The sequence below is a fragment of the Sus scrofa genome, chromosome 14 (genome assembly GCF_000003025.6).
Source record: "Sus scrofa isolate TJ Tabasco breed Duroc chromosome 14, Sscrofa11.1, whole genome shotgun sequence".
NCBI lineage: Eukaryota > Metazoa > Chordata > Mammalia > Artiodactyla > Suidae > Sus > Sus scrofa.
In genome coordinates, this window is record NC_010456.5 from 77,678,410 (window position 1) to 77,699,833 (window position 21,424).

The window sequence follows — 21,424 nt, forward strand, 5'->3', positions numbered from 1 at the left end:
TCTGCCTATAAGGGCTTTTGTCCCCACAGCAGAAACAGAGAAAGGTCTATATCTGTCCTTCTGCTAGAGCTAGTTATGGGCTGAAGAAGTGAGGTCTCTTGCCCTTTCCAAGATGACTTCATGAAGGCTTGATGGGGCTGAAAGGGGTAAGAGCTGCAATTGGGAATGTCCCAGCTGCACTTGGCCTTGAGTCCAGCTTGAGGGTAAAGGCCACACCAGGGCATTCCATGGAAGCAATGCAAACTCACATTCAACCCCAGAACCTATCCCCACCCCTATTGGAGTCACTGAAGTCTGCCTTGCACCACCCAGGGAAGCAAGGCCAAGAAGGGGCTGGAGCCTAAGTGGCAAGTAGTTTGGGACTTGATTTATGCCAATGCTAGGCCTTGGTTGGGGACTTCCCTCAGGGTGGGGTAGTAAAGTGAGAGGAGCATAGGTTCTAAAGTTAGGTTTGAGTGGGAGTACTGGCTTTGGCACATATTAACTGCCCAACCTCAGGCAAGTTTCTTGGCCCTTCTTTGTTGTAATACCCTATAGAGGTGGCACAAGGAGCAAGTGAGATATTTATACGGCATTTGGCATAGGGACTGTCAGAGAGCAGAGGCAGTATATGATAACAATGATGACTGCAGGTTAGCTCTTGGAGAGGAACTGGCTTCCTCCAAAGGAATTAGGGTATAAATTCCTCTTGTCTCCGAACCCTATTACCACCCCCATAGGCCTCGCCCCATCTCCACTAGCCCCTCATCTCCCACTTTGGCTCTGGGCCTGACATGCGCTCCTGTGTTTCCCTGCTGCGGTTCCACGCCTCCGCCCTTCCCTGGCGCACAGCTTGAGCCCCGTGTCCCTTCCGGTTTTGGCCCCGCCCCGCAGGCAGGGCTCCTCCTCCCCCGGTAGGGCCCCGCCTCCAGAAGCAGTTCCGGTTCGGATTCGAGCGGCTGCCGGCGCGGCTGAGAGGTGGGCCGGAGCGATGCCAGCGCGCAGCCGCTACCGCCCCCGCCTCCATTCCGGCTCCCCTCCCCGAGCCCCGCCCCCGCCGCTCGAGGCGTTTTACTCCGGCGAGGCCCGGAGGGCGCCGGACTCCGACAACGGCTGGTACGCCGACTCGGAGGTGGGTCCGGGGAACCTGACTCGGGCCGCGGAGGTGAGCGGGAGCTGAGGCGGAGAGGGGAGTTTGGGGGGCGCCTGCAGCCAAGGGTGAGTGGGGAATCGGGGTTGGAGCCGGGGGCTGCCGTGGACAGGGATCCCGAGGGGCCCCGAGAGGCGGTTGAGGGAGCTTGGAGAGTCAGCTCTAGAATGGAATCTGAGGGAAATGGAGGTTGTTGAGCCGAGGCCCGGAGTGGTTAACACCCGAGCCTGGGTGTTAAGTAGAGGCCGAGGGGCGAGTGAGAGGGAGTGGGAAGCTGAGGGAGAGGTGCCCTTGAAGAGTTGGGGGCTTGGAGGTTTTCGAAAGCCGGGTGGCGAGGGGCGAATACGCAAGGGGTCCCGCAGGAACGTGGGACGGGAGGAAGAGATGCTCTGGGATTTGGCCAGTGGGGGCCGAGGGATGAGAGGAGCAGGAGCAGGACCAGGGTCGATGTTGCCACCTGGCCAGGGAGAGGGAAATGGCTTGGGACTGACGAGATCGCGCACCGAAGGGGGTTCTGGTCATTAGAGGAAGGATTTAGGTTTGAAGAGGAAGGGGCTATCGGGTGGCCTTAAAGACCAGAAAAAGAGAAATGGGCTCAAGAAAGAAAAGGAGCCCTTGGGAGCCCTAATTTAGGATTTTGGCATTTTCACAGGCGTCTTTTAAAGCATGGGAATCACTAGGGTAATATAATTGGTTAATGGGGTTTTCTCATCTGTGGACAGTGAATCCTTTTTTAAGAATATGAAGTGGGAGGGGTGGTGTTAAAAACACTGATTTGCCCACAGGACTAGGGGAAGTAGTGAAAAGGAAGTGAAGTTTGGAAAAGAGTGAAAGAGATTCTGAAAATAAAGATAAGCATTTGGGTTTCTTGTAACAGTAATAGTGTGATTTTCTTTGTATTTTAAAAAAAAATATATCTTAAATACTAGACAAGTGTAGATCTTTAAAAAAAGAATGAAAAGGCTTAAATTTGAAACAAGAATTTGGACGTTTCGATTTTACTGATACTCAGTATTGACTGGTTTCACTTTGGCAGCTTGAGTTGAGGCATATTTGCCACAGGGTAAAAATATAGTGAATGCAAATGTCTAGGTTGAAAAGGAACGTAAAACTATGTGTGAAATCACCACAGTTCAAGAGGCTACCAGATCTTTCTCTCACCCATAATGAGTTATCTCTTGAAAAGTGGAACGGTACTTTTGAAGGATTTGCAGAACTAAAATTAATGTAATTTTGAAGCGATTTTATGAGTAATATTTTATAGTTAATAATAGAGTTATCTAGAAAAATAAAGGGGATCTTGTTGGCGGTTAACACAGCAGATAGGTGGGTACACAGATGCCTTTCATAGAAGACGTAGCACCAAAGCCATAATTGTGCCAGAAAAATAATGATGGCAGGATTTATATTCTCTTTAGTAGAAATAGATTAATTTCTTTTTGTAATTGTTAAGTTATAACGTGGCTTCCTGAAATGGTGGTTAAGAGTTTAGCCACATCTCATTTGTTTTACTTTTACAACTTTTTATCCAGTTACAGGTTTGCAAAGTTGTTTGCTATTTCAAAACAATCTTTTAATCAAATATTCCTACTCTAAATGGGTATCTACCGTTTAATCTTCAGGAGATGATAATTTACTGATTGCAGCAAGCTGTTAAATTAATTTATGTATATAGATTTTGTTATCTTCAAATGCTTATGGGCTAATAATTATTTCTTCAAAGAGAAGATGAATTCTTTGCTTTGCTTTTAGCTGTTAAAAGATTAACTCTCTTTTCTTTAAATTTATACAATTTTTAGTTGAAGAAGTATACATAGTATTACTATTATTTGTTTTTATTTGTTTGCCCTCACCAGGCTGAAATTCTCTAGAGACCTATCTTCATACTTAGCTCTAAATAAGTCTTGGCGTGTAAAAATTGCTGAACTGAACTGAAATGTAAGAACTCTCTATTAAGGTTACATCTTAATGTTACTGCAAAATTAAAGAAACTGTTAGATGAAGTTGTGTAAATAATATGTTATTATGCATAATAGTTATTTTGTCTTTGTTTTGCTTTGACAGTTTTTACTGCCACTTAGTTATAAAGAAAGTAAGTTTTATGATAGAGCAGTTTCTCTAAGGCAAGAAAATCTACATTATTACAGAAGAAGGCATCATTATAGTGATGGCAGAACATGCAGGCATATTTAGGTAAATCAGTTTTGATTGCAGTAGCATCCTCTCCATTCTGCAAAGATTTCGCATCACATAAGTTTTGTAAATATTTTTATTTTGTTAATTACTAGATCTTCAACAGTTTTTCAACACTTTACAACATAGGTGATTTAAAGACATTTTCATGTTTTTTTCTCAATTGAAATTTGAACATTGTTTTTGAGAAACTATTGAATCACAGATGTTCTAATGAATATTATTATTTTATCTTATAAGAATGACCATATTAACTAGCTCTTCTTTCAAAATTCTTACCTCCAGGCCTGATGTGATATTAGGATGTTAATCATGACAGTGATTCTTACTTTAGGTCTTATTGTTCTCTTGACTTTGAGAAATCAAGAGGTTAACTAAATATAGAAGAGCATGGGCCAGGCACTCTGGGAAAGCATTTCAGTGTTTACATGCTGCCTTTGTCACTGTCTGGTAATTTGCCATTTGAATATTGGAACGTGGATTTGTAACAGACCTGCGCCCTCTCCTCTTATACACATGGCACCATCATCACTGGACCTTTAAGCCTAACCCTCTTGAGTCTTGACTTCACGCTTCCATATCGGAAGTGTTTTATTACTTCACTGCACACTGGGCCTTACTAGTAATACAGTCACTTCACCGCAGATTGTAACATAATGTGAGTATATCTTGGCTTTTGCTTATGGTGGTAAAAGCTAGGAAAACTTGGTTATAATATTTCAGCACCATGTTTCAGAACAAAATAATGTTTTCTGATGTGTACCTTGAAAGAATGTTGTGGAGGCCGAGACTTATATTTGTCTTGATTTTTTTTTTTTTCTTCTTTTTTATTGGCTGCACCCTCTGCATATGGAACTTTCTGGGCCAGGGATCAAATCTAAGGCACAATTGCATTCTAGGCCACAGCTGGACAGCACTGGATCCTAACCCCCTGCACAACAACAGGAACTCCTGTCTTGAATTTGTATTGTGCATTTAGATTAGCTTTTGAATTGTGACAGAGGACAAAAAGAGGTGGTGATGTATCTGTTATCTTGACCTCATTTCTGTTCTTTGAAAATTCTTGACGGGTGTTTTAGTAGGAGGAGAGGACCATGAATTCTGCTAATTTAGGGTCATCCTGTAAGTTAAACTGTATATTAAAATATCTCACTGAGATATTGGAAATGCCTGCAAATTGGTTTTGGTTTGGCACTCTGAAACTAAAGTAAATCTAGATCAGCTTTATCAATATAATATTGGCATGAAAGTCAAAGATTGCCATAACCATACATTAAAGTTTGGCGCCAGGAGTTCTCCTGTGGCACAGTGGGTTAAGGATCTGATATTGTCCCTGCCGTGGCTTGGGTTGCTGCTGTGGTACAGGTTTGATCCCTAGCTTGAGAACTTCCACATGCTGAGAGCGTGGCCAAGGAAAAAAAAAAAAAAAAAAGCCTTCAAATTCATAATATGTCTACAATGTTCTAGTGGAGTTGAAGTCTTGAGCCAGTTTCTCATTTTCTATTATGTTGATTTGATTTGGGGATATATGTAGCATATTTAAAAATAAAAATAAATATTTTTACCAGTCAACCTATCAAACCTCTGCTAACCTGTCCAAATGTTATTTTAGTGACTAGAATAAGAATTCAAATTTTGTATACTTGGCTTCTTTACTAATGTGTTCTGGCTTGCAGCCAGATTAAGGATGCTTCATCAAACTTACCTCTGTATTTTGACCATTGTGTAGAAACATTTACTGTAACTGAGTGAGGATATAAACTGTCTATTAGATTCTTTATAAACTGTCTATTAGATTCTTTTTTTTTTTTTGACTGCACCCAAATTGTATGGAAGTTCCTGGGCCAGGTATTGAATCCAAGCTGCAACTGTGTCCTATGCCACTGCTGCAGCAACACTGGATTCTTAACCACTGGGCTGGAATCAAATCTTCACAGCCACAGAATCAATGCCAAATCCTTAACCTGCTGCATCACAGCTTAAGTTCTGCACAAGAACTCCCTATATTCTTATTCATTGAACTGAGACAGTTCTGAATGTCATTTAAGGGTTAGATACAAGCTGATAGTGGAAGTTTTAGTTTAAAGGCAAGTTGGAACCATAAAATGTTTGTGTTCTTTCGTTTATATGACACATTTTTTTTAAATAAAAGTGTAAGTGCATGGTCTGCACAGCAAAAAAAAAAAAAAAAAAGTGTACCAGGGCTAAAGTGCAGCCAAGAGAATGATAATGTAACTTGAGGCAATTTAATTTGTTTCAGTTGCACTGCCCCAAATTCTACTGCTCATAAGTGGGACATACCAAAACAGTAGAAAAATCACTGCTAGAGTTTCAGAAATGGATGGTAGGAAATGTTTCTGGTTTTTTGAAACTGTTTTGTAATTATAGCAGTTTCATAGATACTTTGGAAACAGTGCTAAGAAAAAGTACACTTTAATTTTGATATATAAGAGAAATTTTTTTTTTTGTTTGCTCAATAAAATAAAAAATCTGCAGTCTGAATACTACCAACTGAGAGCTAAATGCCTAAAGTACCTTGTCCTCCTACATTTTGGTTTGCTTCCATGAAAATTACTTTTTTCCTCTGGTTTATGGATCTGCTCAGTGGTATGCTTTGTTTCTCTTGTGCATATTAATTAAGCTTTATTAGGTAAAGTTGGCTTTATGCTTATTTTAGTGCAAGTACAACTGTAATATATAATTGCCTTAAGGAAAATATATTGACATTAATATAACACAAGGGAAATATATTAACATTAACATTGAGTCCACTGGGGGAGTAACCATTAATACTTTCACATTTTATTTATTTTAAATACATAGATATTCTCCATGTGCTATGTGCTATTTTTAAGGGCATTTTGCTCCTTTAAAAAATTTTTTTTTGCTTAAAATTTTTTTAACTTTTTATTTTGAAATACTTTTCAGTTCACAGGAAATTGTAAATACAGTACAGAAAGATCCCATGTACCTTCAGTGGTCACATTTTGCATAATTATAGTACCAAATAAAGACCAGGAAATTGACATTGGCTCAACATGTGTATATAGTTGCGTGTCATATTACCATGAGTAGATTTGTGTACCCATTGTCCCAATCAAGATAAAGGAGTATTCCATCACTGCAAAGATCTCCCTTTGGTTACCCCCATCCCTCAACGTTTATTATCTCTAGCCTCTGGGAACTACTGATCTGTTTCCTACCAGTATAATTTTGTCATTTTGAGTGTGTTATATAAATGGAATCATAAGTACATGACCTTTTCAGATTGGCTGTTTTCATTCAGCATGATGCTGTTGAGTCCCGTCTGTTGTGTGTATCCATAATTTACTTTTATTGCTGAGTAGTATTTCATGGTAAGGGTATATCATAGTTTAACTATTCATGTATTGTGGGATATTTTGTTATACTTGTCAGCTCTTACAAGTAATGGAGCTAGGGACATTTGTGTACAGATTTTTGTGTGGACATTAGTTTTCATTTCTCTGGGATAACTGCCCAGGAGTACAGTTGATAGATTAGGTGATAAGTTTATGTTCAGCTTTTTAAGAAGTTGCCAAACTATTTTCCAGCATGGCTATACCATTTTACTTTCCCACCAGCAATATGTGAGAGATCCAGTTTCTCTGCATCCTTGCTAGCATTTCCTATCACTACAATTTCTTTAAGCTGTTCTAATAGGTGTGATACCTCATCATAGTCTTAATTTGCATTTCCCTAGTGGCTAGTGGTGCTGAACATCTTTTCACATGCTTATCGTAAATCCTCTTTAATAACATGTTTCTTTAAAGGTCTTTTACATGTTATCATTACTTTTCACCCTAGCTTTAACCCTCACAGTTGTTTTACACTCTTTTGACAGTTATTCTTTCTTTTGTTTGTTTGGTTGGTTGGTTGGTTGGTTGTTTTTTGGTTTTGTTTCTTTGGCCAACCCATGGCATATGGAATTCCCGGTCCAGGGATGGAATCCGAGGCAACCTACACCACAGCTGCGGCACCCACCTGATCCTTTACCTACGGTGTCGGGCTGGGAATTGAACCCTTGTCCCTCCTGCTGCAGAGACACCATCAGTCCCCTTGCATCACAGCAGGAACTCCATTGTCAATTATTATTCTTTCTAAAATACACCCTGATTATATCATCTTCTTGATCAGAAATCTCTAGTGGCTCCTCAATATCTATAGAATAGCCTCCACTTAACAAAAGTTTCCATTATCTGGCCTCAATATATATTTTTTTCAGCCTAATTTTCTTTGTTCTTTTTACTTTGGTCATGCCCAAGGCTGCAGAAATTCCCAGGCCAGGGATCACACCCGAGCCATAGCAGTGACAATGCTGAATCCTTAACTGCTAGACCACCAGAGAATTCTCAGCCTAATTTTCTAATACTCCCTTTTGCCCTATAAATACTAACATTTCTCCATTGTTTTCTGTCCTCATGCCTTTGCTTCTGCAGTTTCCTCTGCTGATGTATTTTTATTTCTCTCTCTCTCTCTTTTTTTTTTTTTTTTTGTCTTTTTAGGGTCGCACCCACAGCATATAGAAGTTCATAGGTTAGGGGTCTAATCGGAGCTGTAGCTGCTGGTCTATGCCACAGCCACAGCAACACCAGATCCAAGCCGCGTCTGCGACCTACACCATGGCTCATGGCAATGCCAGATCCTTACCCCACTGAGAGAGGCCAGAGATTGAACCCATATCCTCATGGGTGAGCTGAGCTACAGTGGGAACTCCCTATTTCTCCATCTTTCCCCACAATTTCATCTCTCCTGAAGTCTCAGCTCACATGTCACTTCCAAGAACTCTTCTCTGATCTTAACAACTGGAAATAACCTCTCTTTCCAACTCTTTTAACTTGCCAACTTTTAAACAAATTACATAAGCAACCACTTTATTAGTATTGTTTTGAGGATTAAGAAAGCTAATATATGTAAAGAACTAGCAACTGTAATTTATTTTACCTTTTTAAAAAATGGTTTTCTTTAATATCCTTTTCTAGACTATAAAACCATTGTGGTCAGGCTCTGCTTCAGATTCATCTGAGTAAATGCCATTACCTAGTGTGTCTTCACATATTATGTGCACAGTGAATGTCTAATAGGTGAACACATGTAACAAGAGGGCATCTTAAGACTTTGTATCCCCAGTGCCTTACTATCTGACATCTCTATACAGCAGACAGTAAATGCTTGAGACTGAACAGGGCAAAATTTGTGATTAAAAAGCCTTCACCATTAGGCAGTCTCATGAATGTAATTGTTTGCTTTTTTAGGGCCACACCTGCGGCCTATGGAAGTTCCCAGGCTAGGGGTCCAGTTGGAGCTGTAGCTGCTGGCCTACTCCACAGCCACAGCAACTCCAGATCTGAGCCACATCTGTGACCTACACCACAGCTCATGGCATTGCCAGATCCTTAACCCACTGAGCGAGGCCAGGGATGGAACCCGCATCCTCATGGATACTAGTCAGGTTTGCTATCACTGTGCTATGACGGGAACTCCCTCATCACTGTAATCTTTAATGTAACTGAAGACCTTTGACCAATTTTTCTACTGATGACTAGAAAATATTTAATATTTATGTTAAATACTATTTATGTTGTACTTATGGAAGTACAAGCGCCCTCAGCTCGAGTGAAGTGGAGTAGTTTACTGAGTAAGAACATAAACTTTGAGATGAGATTGTCAAGGTTTAAAACTTGTTTGTCCTAATTACCAGTACAAGTTTTCTGGGACAGGTTACTTAACCTGTATGTTTCAGTTATCTGTAAAATGAGCAAGATAATAATACCTATTTATATAGTTGTTTGGAGGATTATTTTGGCATGTAAGTAAAACAGATCATGCTGGCACTTTATAAATGTTAATCTAATTATTGCCTTTTGTTATTTCCTCAAAATGCAGTAAACACAGTTTGGAATTAGAGTGTGGAAGTTGGCATATACAGTTGACCCTTGAACAACATGGATTTGAATTGTGTAGAACCACTTATTTGTGGATTTTTTCAGTAATAAATACTACAGTACTGCACAATCCACAGAAGGTCAAATCCCTGGATACAGAATCGTGGGTATGAAGGAGCTGCCTGTAGAGAGCTAACTATAGGTTACATGTGGATTTTCAAGGAAGGGGCGGGGGTTAACCCCTGTGTTGTTCAAGGGTCAGTTGTATATTCTTTTTAAAGAACAACACTGCAGACATCACGTATCTTGTACCTGAACATCTTGCCCACTGTATTTCCATCCCATTGATGGATGTATTCCAATACCATACCTTGTTGTGCTCGTCATACAGAAGTTAAATAAAAAATCCTCCTGGGACTTTTTAGCTCAGAAAAGATTAATTAGTTCACACTAAGGAACAGTGTGCACTTTATCTTCTTCACTTGAAGGATATAATAACAAACTTTATTCTGGTGGGTTATGCTTTCCTATTGTGCAGTTAACTCTTTCTAGGTGATAAATCTTTGTTTTGTCTTCATGGACAAATTAAAATGACTTCTTAACATTTCCTATATTATTTTGAATCTTAAGTCTGTTTTTATCAATGTAATAGTCCTCTAAAGTTTTTCCAGGAGTAATCTGGTTTAGATTTTTTTTTTTTCCTAATTGCAGGTAAATTCTGCAGTCTATTCTTGTATAAGACTTTAAGGATACATATGATATTCCATTCATGTAAAATGCAAAGGCAGTTGAAGCTGTATTGTTTAGGATCAGTCTTAGATAATAAAACTGTAAAGAAAAACAAAGGATTATCACAAATAGAATAGGGATTTGTGGTTACCATGGAGGAGGTGTGGGAAGAAGAGAGTTATTGTTTGGGAGTGTATACAGGGCTACTGGGCTGGTGACCTGATGGTGGTTACAAAGTTTAAGGGAAATTAATAGTCATAAGCCTGAAATGGAAAGATTTGCTTTTTATCTAGCTATTTGTATTGCTTTTTTTTATTTTTTTTTTATTTTTTATTTTTTTATTATTTTTTTATTTTTTTATTTTTTTTATTTTTTGTCTTTTGCTGTTGTTGTTGTTGCTATTTCTTGGGCCGCTCCCATGGCATATGGAGGTTCCCAGGCTAGGGGTTGAATCGGAGCTGTAGCCACTAGCCTACACCAGAGCCACAGCAACACGGGATCCGAGCCGCGTCTGCAACCTACACCACAGCTCATGGCAACGCCGGATCGTTAACCCACTGAGCAAGGGCAGGGACCGAACCCGCAACCTCATGGTTCCTATTCGGATTCGTTAACCACTGCGCCACGACGGGAACTCCCTGTATTGCTTTTAATATGTGCATTTGCCTGGTTTTAGTACCTGAATAGCACAGATTTCTAGACAGACATTGAGAAAAATGTGTTGTTTTTATCTGCAAAAGGAGCTTTTAACAAAAATTGACACTTTTATAATTAAAAGCTCTACTTTCCTCCATAATTCTTTTTTTTTTTTAAGGGTTGTACCTGCAGCATATGGAAGTTCCCAGTCTAGAGGTCAAATCAGAGCTGCAGCTGCCGGCCTATACCAGAGCCACACCAACACCAGATCCAAGCCTCATCTGCCACCTGCATCACAGATCTCAGCAGCATCAGATCCTTAACCCACTGAATGAAGTCAGGGATTGAGCCCACATCCTCATGGATACCAGTTGGATTTTTGACCCACTGGGCCACAACGGAAACGCCTCCTCATAATTCTTTTCTATACTATAAGTCACCTAGAAATCATCTGGATCTTGTTTTTAGTGCGCCTTTCTTATTCTGAAGCTATTTGTTTTTTCTTTTTTTGGACTTCTTTAAAGTTAAAATGATTAACTATTCTTATTTGACATATTCAGATTTAAATTTGTCATCTATGTAGAAGAAGGAAAGTCTTAGGGATACTAGAAAATAGTTTGTTTTTACACCCTTAGGCATATAGTAGGTAAAGATTAATGGTTAGGAAACATCCCCAGTGCCATCTGAAGAGTTAAATGAATCCTTACTGTTGTTAGAGATATGTGCTAATTTTAGCAGGTTTTAACCTCTGACATCAGAGTATTGTGATTAGGACTAGAGAAAATAACTGAGTTCTCTTGTGGCTCAGTGGGTTAAGGATCCAGTCTTGTCACTGCAGCAATTGGGTTCCATCCCTGGTCCAGAGACTTCCACATGCTGTGGGCTTGGCCAAAACAAAATTAAAAGAAGAGAAAATAATGAAACAATGAGGCAAATCTAGAATGTAGGTCAGTCTACAAAAGAACTTCCCTGAACTCAACCCCTCTCCCTCTGACCCCTAAAAGATGGGGCACTCTTCTAGACTAAAAGAGACAGAAGAAAAGAGATGAGCCAATGCAGTGCATGAACCCAAATTGAATCCTTATTATTTTAGAGGAAAACAGACAAAAATACATTGTTGGGACAGTTGGGGGGTGACATTAATCAGTTAATTTTCTTAGATGTGGTAACAAGTATTATTCTTGTATAGGAAGTTATTATTAGAAGATGGATGCTGAAGTATTGATGATAAATATCTTAATGTCTTCTCTGTCGAATGGTTTAGCAATGTATGTGTATATGTATAAAGCAAGTGTTTTGAAATGTTTGAATCCTGAATTTGAATCTTGTCAGTTTCCAGTAGGACTTTGGTCACTTAAATTTTCTGTCTTTGTTGTCTCATCTGTAAAGGAGAGATAATAGTAACATCTAACTCATAAAACTGTTGCGAGAATTAATATTTACAGTTTTACAGAGAAGTGCTTAGAATAGTACCTGAGCACTCAATAAACATGGCCCCTGCTGTTATTGTTGTTACTGTTTTGTATTTATCTCATAATCTGTTACTTTGAAGAGAACTTGGAGGTCTCAAGAAGTAGAAAATGGTAAAACAGGTCCAGGCAGGCAGAGCCCCCAGAGCAACTAGGCAAAGATGAAGCAGGAATTGTGATAGACATGATGGAGGAGGAGACAAAAAAGAGGAGGAGAAAGAAGACAAATGAAATCAGATGTGAAATCACCCTCTACAGTGTCTGACCTGTAGCAGGTGTTCATAAGTGTTAGTTTTCTTATGTTAACTCTTTCTTTCCTTACTCATTTTACACATTAGGGTATTGAAGTGCCAAGAAGTTTAGATTATTTTTAAATCACCAAAAGAGTTATTAGGGATGTTGAAATTAAAATCCAAGCATTTTGACAACTGATTCAGTGCTTCCCACCACATCATGCTACTTTTCCTTGTATCTAAAGGACAGGTTGAAAATAAAGCTATTAAATCCTACTCGAGATTTTAAAAATATTATAGAGTCTTAAAATTCTTGTATTTTGAAAATCCATTTGTTTTTTATTCTTATAATTACCAGAAATGTGTAAGTTATGGATAAATTTGATTATAATAAAAATTCTGTTTTCTGCATATTAGATTTTGGTATTATAAACAGGCTGGGTTTTTTTTTTGTTTTGTTTTGTTTTTTGTTTTTTGTCTTTTTGCCTTTTCTAGGGCTGCTCCTGCAGCATATGGAGATTCCCAGGCTAGGGGTCGAATCGGAGCTATAGCCGCCAGCCTACACCAGAGACAAAGCAACTCGGGGTCTGAGCCGAGTCTGCAACCTACACCACAGCTCATGGCGACGCCGGATCCTTAACCCACTGAGCAAGGCCAGGGATCGAACCAGCAACCTCATGGTTCCTAGTCGGATTCGTTAGCCACTGAAACGCGATGGGAACTCCCACAGTCTTATTTTTAATGTAATATATCATCAGTCAACCCTAGAGTGTGATATTTCTTTTCCTCTGTGTATATATTTAACTATATTCAGTTGTATCATGTAGATTATAAGATAGGAGAGACAACAGCTCAACATAAAATCTGCGTTTAATAGATGAAATAAGATGTGTGCAAAGTAATCTCAAAAATTAAAGCCATAAGTGGATGAACAAGAATTTGGGCTAATATCATGCTTTGAAACTCTCAGTATGTATCAGAATCACTTGGAGAGCTCTTCAAAATATATAAATGTAAAGCTCCTATTCCCTGAGAGATTCTGACTGAATCAAAATGGTGTTAATGCGTGGGATTTGGTACAGGCATGTTTTAAAATTTCACATTATTCTAATGTGTAGCCCGGATTGAAAGCCTTTGTATATGTAGTTTCCTTAGAGCATAGGCAAGGGGGAGGAGTCATAGAGAACTGGCTCTTTATATCCTGCACTGTGTAGGAGACAGAAGACAGACTGGAAGATGGGAACAACCTTTTCTAGACAGATACTCTCCGTGTGGCACATATGTTTCATTAGGTCTCATAAAAGTCTGTATTAAATTTTACTTAAGATTATCTACTTCTCTTTTGCTCTGATTACTCACTCTGCAAGTAACATTCTGCTTACTAAGACACTGTCCTAGATATGTCCAAATTGTAAAAGGGTGTGCCTGAGATAAGATGTTCGAGCATTCTAGATTGAGCATTCATTCTAGATACGTTAGTGACTAGTATTGGCATTCTAGTTTATCTTTGAGTACCTTGTGAGTTTTCTCTTGGTCTGTCTTGGTTTGATCAACTCCGGGGTACCGACAAGGTCAACTTGTGAACCTTCAAGGCTGAATACCACATCCTGATTCCTTGTGAATTTACCGAGTTAGTGACTAGAGGTTGTCTTTTGAGAGTTAGACATTCTAAATTTGTTGATATAAAACTTGTTGATATAAAACCCTGAAGAATTTGTAATAAAATTTATAATTAAAATATTCATAAGTAAAAGGAATTTTTTTTAACCTTAAGGGTATATACTCTTAAGAAATAACCAGTCTAAAGGCAGGGTTTTGTCTTAACTGTTAATGACTTTATTTAAAAGGGCTTTGGGGAATTGAGTTATTCATTCGTTTTGATTGCTACTGCTTCTTTGCACGTTCATTTAATAATGTTCACTGAGAACCTATGTGCTAATCATACAGACCTTAGTAATATTCTTAGTAATCCCTAATGTCTTCTATAAAAATAAAACAAAAGCAACCTAACAAATGAAAATCCTCTAAGCTCTCCTACTGCTCTAGGTGTTAGATACTTCTTTTTTATTTACTAAAAACATTCTTATTTTCCTTTTTCTCCCCATTTCTTTAATTTGTAGTGTGGTGTTGGTCTACTCTCTTATTCTTTTTTTTTTTTTTTTAATTTTTTTTTTTTTTTTGTCTTTTTGCTATTTCTTTGGGCCGCTTCTGCGGCATATGGAGGTTCCCGGGCTAGGGGTCAAATCGGAGCTGTAGCCACCGGCCTACGCCAGAGCCACAGCAACGCGGGATCTGAGCCACGTCTGCAACCTACACCACAGCTCACGGCAACGCCGGATCGTTAACCCACTGAGCAAGGGCAGGGACCGAACCCGCAACCTCATGGTTCCTAGTCGGATTCGTTAACCACTGTGCCACGATGGGAACTCCTACTCTCTTATTCTTGATACTGTTGAACCTAATTAATAGATGAAATGACCAAATCAGAGCATTTGTTTTTTTTAATTTTTTAATGGAACATTTTACTACTCAAGTCTTTTTTGTACTGACGCAGTGTGCTTGGTTAAAAAGTAATTGAGCAGCTTATTGTAATAAAACGTGTCATTCAGTTCATAGATAATGCAGGAGTTATATATTTAATGAGAAGGGTAGATAAAACCATATCCTGTTTAATTTCCCAGGAAATTAAAAGAAACAACTTATAATTATTTGCCTTCTCTAGAATTGTACCAGAATGTGGACCTTATGAGAAAACTTGAAGTATTTAACTTCACTTGCTTTGAAAGATGACAACTTGAAAGACCCAGGGCTTTAATTGGTATAGTCAGTCAGGTTTCAGTTATAAGAGACAGCTACTCCAGGCTCTGGACTGGGCTGCTAGGAATGACTTCTAGAACAAGATTTGACTTAGTATGCTAGAGGAGTCCACCTTTGCCACAGTCAGCAGAGGGTTAGGGTATTAGAAGGCCAGCATGGAACTATTAATTTAATAATATGCCATATAAAGAAGTTCCCATTGTGGCTTAGTGGAAACAAATCTAACTAGTACCCATGAGGATGCAGGTTCAATCCCTGGCCTTTCTCAGTGGGTTAAAGAGCCAGCATTGCCGTGAGCTGTGGTGCAGGTTGCAGACGCAGCTTGGATCTGGTGTGGCTGTGGCTGTGGCTGGCAGCTGTAGCTCTGATGAAACCCTTAGCCGCAGGTGGGCCCTGAAGGAAAAAAAAAAAGAAGAAAAATATACTTCATGAATAATGAGAACTGATTTTAAAATGGGCAAGGGACTTGAATAGGCATCTCTCTCTCTATCCCCCTCTTTTTTTGTGGGTGTTTTATGGCTGCACCTGTGGCATATTGGCAGTTCCCAGGTGAGGGGTCGAATCAGAGCTACAGCTGCCAGCCTACACCACAGACACAGCAATGCCAGATCTGAGCCACATCTGCAACCTGCATTGCAGCTTTTACCCACTGAGAAAGGCCAGGGATCGAACCAGCAACCTTTATGGATACTAGTCGGGTTTGTTAACACTGCACCACAATGGGAATTCCTTGAATAGTCATTTCTCTGAAGAAGATGTACAAATACCCAGAAAGCACATGAAAAGGTACTTACCATCACTAATCATTATGGAAATTGAATCAGAACCGCAATAAGATAGCACATCACACCCGTTAGGATGACTGCTATTAAAAATAAAAACCAGGAGTTCCCGTCGTGGTGCAGTGGTTAACAAATCTGACTAGGAACCATGAGGTTGCAGGTTTGATCCCTGGCCTTGCTCAGTGGGTTAAGGATCCGGCGTTGCCGTGAGCTGTTGTGTAGGTAGCAGATGCGGCTCAGATCCTGTGTTGCTGTGGCTCTGGCCCCGCGTTGCTGTGGCTCTGGCATAGGCCGGTGGCTACAGCTCCGATTCGACTCCTAGCCTGGGAACCTCCATATGCCGCGTGTGCAGCCCTAGAAAAGGCAAAAAGACAAAAAAATAAAATAAAAACCAAAAAATAACAAGTGCTGGTAAGGATATGGAAAAATTAGAACACTTGCGTGTTGTTAGTGGGAATGTAAAATGATACAACTACTTTGAAAATAGTGTAGCGATTCCTGAAAAAAATTAGTTACCAGATGACCCAGCAATTCCACTTCTGGATATATACTCAAAAGAAGTGAAAGCAGGACTTGAGCAGATATTTGTATACCCATGTTCATAGCAACATTATTCACAATAGTCAAAAGTTAGAAGCAACCCAAGTGCCTTTTGATGGATAAATAAACAAATGTGTTATACATACACACTCACACTCACACACAATGGAATATTGTTTAGCCTTTAAAGAAGAGAAGTTCTCATACATGCTGCAACATGGGTGAACCTTGAGGACATTATGCTAAGGAAAATAAGCCAGACACAAAAAGACAAATATAGGATTCCACTCACATGAGGTATCTAGAATAGTCAGATTCATAGATAGAAAGTAGAATAGTGATTGACAGCGGCTGGGGGGAGGGGACAATGGGGAAATTACTGTTTAATGACTATGGAGTTTCCTTTTGGAATAATGAGTGAGATCTGAAAATGGATGGTGGTAATGATTGCATGACAATGTAAATGTACTTAATACCACTGAACTGTACACTTAAAATAGTTAAAATAGTACATTTTCTGTTACATATAGCTTAACACATGCACAGAGAACATATCATTTTACCTGTAATACAGGCCAGTACTGCCACTCTACAATTACACTTGCTTTCTGACACAAAGTTAGTGACTGAAAACTGGAGAATTACATGCACACACACACACAACCAGCATTTTCATAGTCTTGTGGATAGCAAAATCTTGAGGAAAATGGCCCTTACTTCACTTTCTGTTTTCCGCATCTCATGTCAGAGCATCTAGTTGGCTGAATCTAATTCAGTTTTAGAACCCTAGTTGCAGTGGATCCTGAGGAATAATTTTTAGCGTTTCAACCTCTTTAGTAGCAGAAAACAACTAAAGGGAGATTGAAAGGGACGCTGAGTGCCAGTTCATCATATTTGTCACAGAGACTGAGTCAGTGGTGATTCATAGATGGTAATACTCTTTGTAGTCAAGTCATCATTTTCAGTAGTGGCCACATTGTCCTGCAGCTGGTCACTCACAGAGGACAGGGGGGCAGGATAGGGAGAGTTTGTTAATAGTAACTGTCTTTCTTTCCTTTTTTTTTTTTTTGTCTTTTGTCTTTTTAGGGCCGCACCCACGGCATATGGAGGTTCCCAGTCTATGGGTCTAATCAGAGCTGTTGCTGCCAACCTACGCCACAGCCACAGCAATGCCAGATCCAAGCTGCATCTGCAATCTACACCACCGCTCACAGCAATGCTGGATCCTTAACCCACTGAGTGAGGCCAGGGATCAAACCTGCAACCTCATGGTTCCTAGTTGGATTTGTTTCCACTGTGCCACGAAGGGAACTCCAATAGTCACTATCTTTCAATAGTGCAGTTCTAGGCTGATTGTATTTAGTTTGTTAAACCTATTTGCAGTTTTAATATGGTGGGTAAATAACTGAGTTATTTATATTGTGAAGAGATTTGAGTCACTCCAATGGAATGCGCTAAAGGCTCATTGATTAAAAAATAGCTATGCTACTGTTAAGGAACACCAGATTTAAAGTTCTTGTGTTAATAAACTGTTTTCATTAAGTATGAAGATAAGATCATAGGAAATACACTGAGCTCTTTTGCGTCAGGCAGCTCAAATCTCTAATTATTATGAACTAAATGTGGAGAGAAAAATAAATTTGCTAGTAAATGAGAGAGTTGATGTGCTAAAAATTGTATCTTTTAATAGTTTTCAGAAATTTCTCATGACTCCACCCAAAAGATAAGATATCTTTTGTTCCACTTTGTACAGAACAGTCAGTTGCTTTATGTTATCTATGACTTGGAACTAAGTTTGATTAATGCCTATTGATGGTAAGATTCTGCGTGAGTGGACTATTCACTCAGTGCCTTGATAATAGAATATTGATCTTTGATAACTAAGTAATTTTTAAATTGCTCACTGATTTCAAAATAAACTTTTAAATCTTATCTGAAATTGGAATGTTTCCTTTACATACCAGTTAACATTTTGGACAAGTACCATGCTTTGCATGCAGTGCTTTTTGACATGGATCAAACTTCAGTGACATACCTGGGAGTGATAGTGTCTAAATAACACCTCAGTTTTTTTTGATGTTATTATTACACTTCTAGAAATCTAACCTAAGTCACTTCAGTACTGTTTGTAATAGTAGTAAAACTATGAATGGTTACCAACAGTGGGGAAATGGATAATTTCTTGTATAGCCATACAATTAAATGTCCTTTTCAAAGGATAGTTTGATAGCATTAGACAGGACTCATGCAGTAATGTTAAGTAAAATGGTACAGAATTACCTGTGATATGATTTCTCTATAGAAAATTCTATGTGTGAAGGATAAATAAAAAATTATAAACAATAGTTCCCTGGGGCAGTAATGTAACAATTATATTTTAAATATTATTCAGCAGATACATTTTGCTTTTAGGTATTTTTCTTTTTATTATAGAAATATGTTACTTTAAAAGATCCAAACTGTGCAGAAATTTGTAGATGAAAAACCATAAAAGTCCTTCAGTCATCTACCTAGACAAATTAAGTCCAGTTTATCAATTTGTTCTTTTATATATTTTGCTTTTGGTGTCATATCTAAGAAATCTTTACCTAACCTAAGATCAGAAAGATTTTCTCCTGTGTTATCTTTTAAAACTTTTCTGTTTTTTGTCTTTTTGTCTTTTTTTTTAGGGCCCCACCCACGGCATATGGTGGTTCCCAGGCTAAGGGTCCAATTGGAGCTGTAACCACTGGCCTATGCCAGAGCCACAGCAACGTGGGATCCAAGCCCCGTCTGCGCCTTACACCACAGCTCATGGCAATGCCAGATCCTTAACCCACTGAGCGAGGCCAGGGATGGAACTGGCATCCTCATGGATGCTAGTTGAGTTGTTAACCACTGAGTGACAATGGAAACCCCCTAGAGCTTTTCTAGTTTTAGAAACATTAGGTCCATGATTCAATCCAAGTTAGTTTTTATATATGGTGCAAGTTAAGAATTAATGTTTTCTGTATATGAATATTCATTTGTTCTGATACCATTTGATACCATTCCACTGAATTGCCTTTGCACATTTGTAGAAAATCAGATATCCATATATATGTAGGTTTGTTTCTAGAGTCTGTTCTGTTCCAGTCTTTTCTGCTGTGTTGGTTTGTTTATCTTTACACCAGTAACACTTTATCTTGATTAGGGTAGTATGGAATTCTAAAATCTTCCAATGACCTTTGTATAGTGGGAAGGACCTGTAAATATGGTTGGTTATTACTGCAGTTATGTTATATCATATGGCATAGTTGACTAAGAAAGGGAGATTATCGTCAGTGGACCTGACCTAATCAGCTAGCCCTTTAAAAAGGACTGGCTTTTTCCTGGAGAAAGAGATTCTAAGTACAAGGGGGAATCAACACGGAAGAAGCTGCTGATTTTCAGAATAAGAGAAGGCTCTGAATGCTAGTGGCCACTAAGTTTATGATAATTTGTTACACAGCTGTCAAAAACAATAATGTATGATAAGTCTTGGTTAGCCATCTAATCTTGTTCTTTTTCTAGGTTGTTTTGGTTCTTCTGGGTTCTTTGCAGTTCCATAGAACTTTTGAAGTAAATTTGTCAATATCTAAAAAAAATGTCTCTTGGGATTTTGATTGGGATTGCATTGAATATATAGGTCAAATTTGAGATGAATTGACATGTTGGCAAAAAAACGAATCAGTTAATATAAGAAAGAAATGGAAAATTTTATTTGAGCCAAATTTAGGATTATAACCTGGGAACAGCATCTCAGAAAACTCTAAGCGTTGTCCATTAGAAGTCAAGGCATAGTTATTTAAATTTTTTGAGGCAGAGGGCTATACATTAAATGAGTTATTGTTGACACTTTACACAATCCAGATCCAAGGTCATATGGCCCTCTTACCAGATCAAGAAGGAATGTTATCTTTTAAGGAGTTGTCTTGTTGGTGCTAGGAACATGTTGCTTTTTATGGCTGAGCAGGTATTTCTGCCACTGGGGGAGGTTTAGTTGATGCATAATGCAGATACACAATGCACAGTAGTGGGGAGAGAGGAGGCAAAAAGGCAGAGAAGAATTTTTATGTTTAAATTTTTCTTGTCTTGCCATAAAATATGAGTATTATTTTACTTCTTAAAAATATTGAGTCTTCTGACCCACCCATGTCTCATTATCTATTTAAATTTTTAATTTCTCTTAGCAATGTTTTATAGTTTTTAGTATACAAATCTTTCATATGTTTGGTCAGATTTATCCTTTGGTATTTTATATTTATTAATACTGTTGTAAATGACATTGTTTTATGAATTTCAATTTTTGATTGTTTATTGCTAATATATAGAAATATAATTGGTTTTTGTGTGTCGATATTCAGCAATCTTGCTAAACTAATTTATTGGTTCTAATAGCTTGTATGAGTGTGTCTGTATGTAGATTCCATTGAATCTGAACAAGTGCGGTTTTGTTCCTTTTTAAACTATATGCCTTTTATTTCTTTGTGCTGCCTTATTCTACTGGCTAGATTATCCAGTGTTTTATAGAAATGGTGAGAGTAGACTGTCTTGTTCCTGATATTAGGGGGGAAGCATTCAGTCTTTCATCATTAAGGATGATGTTAACTATAGATTTTTTTAAAGATACCCTTAATCAACTTGATTAAGTTTCTCTCTATTCATAGTTTGCTGAGAGTATTTATCAGAAATGAATACTAGGTTTTGCCAAATGCTTTTTTGTGTGTCTTTTGAGTTGTGTGGTTTCCCTATTTTAGCTGATGAATTATTTTAATTTTCAAGTGTTAGGAGTTCCCGTCGTGGCGCAGTGGTTAACGAATCCTACTAGGAACTATGAGGTTGCGGGTTTGGTCCCTGCCCTTGCTCAGTGGGTTAACGATCCGGCGTTGCCGTGAGCTGTGGTGTAGGTTGCAGACGTGGCTCAGATCCCGCGTTGCTGTGGCTCTGGCGTAGGCCGGTGGCTACAGCTCCGATTCGACCCCTAGCCTGGGAA

The 21,424-nt window shown here is 38.8% G+C and overlaps 1 protein-coding gene across 6 annotated transcripts in view; it reads left to right on the forward strand.

Annotated features, from left to right (window-relative positions):
* SAMD8 (sterile alpha motif domain containing 8) overlaps window positions 878-21,424 on the forward strand; it is a 58,371-nt gene continuing 37,824 nt past the window's right edge. For 2 of the 6 annotated variants that reach the window (XM_013983360.2, XM_013983359.2), the window contains exon 1: window positions 917-1,144. In XM_013983360.2, coding sequence (XP_013838814.1) covers window positions 971-1,144 — 174 coding nt within the window. In that variant the 5' untranslated portion in view covers window positions 917-970. Of the gene's footprint in view, window positions 1,198-21,424 lie in introns of all 6 variants that reach the window. The other 4 variants (XM_005671120.3, XM_005671121.3, XM_013983361.2 and 1 more) reach the window with 4 other exon arrangements.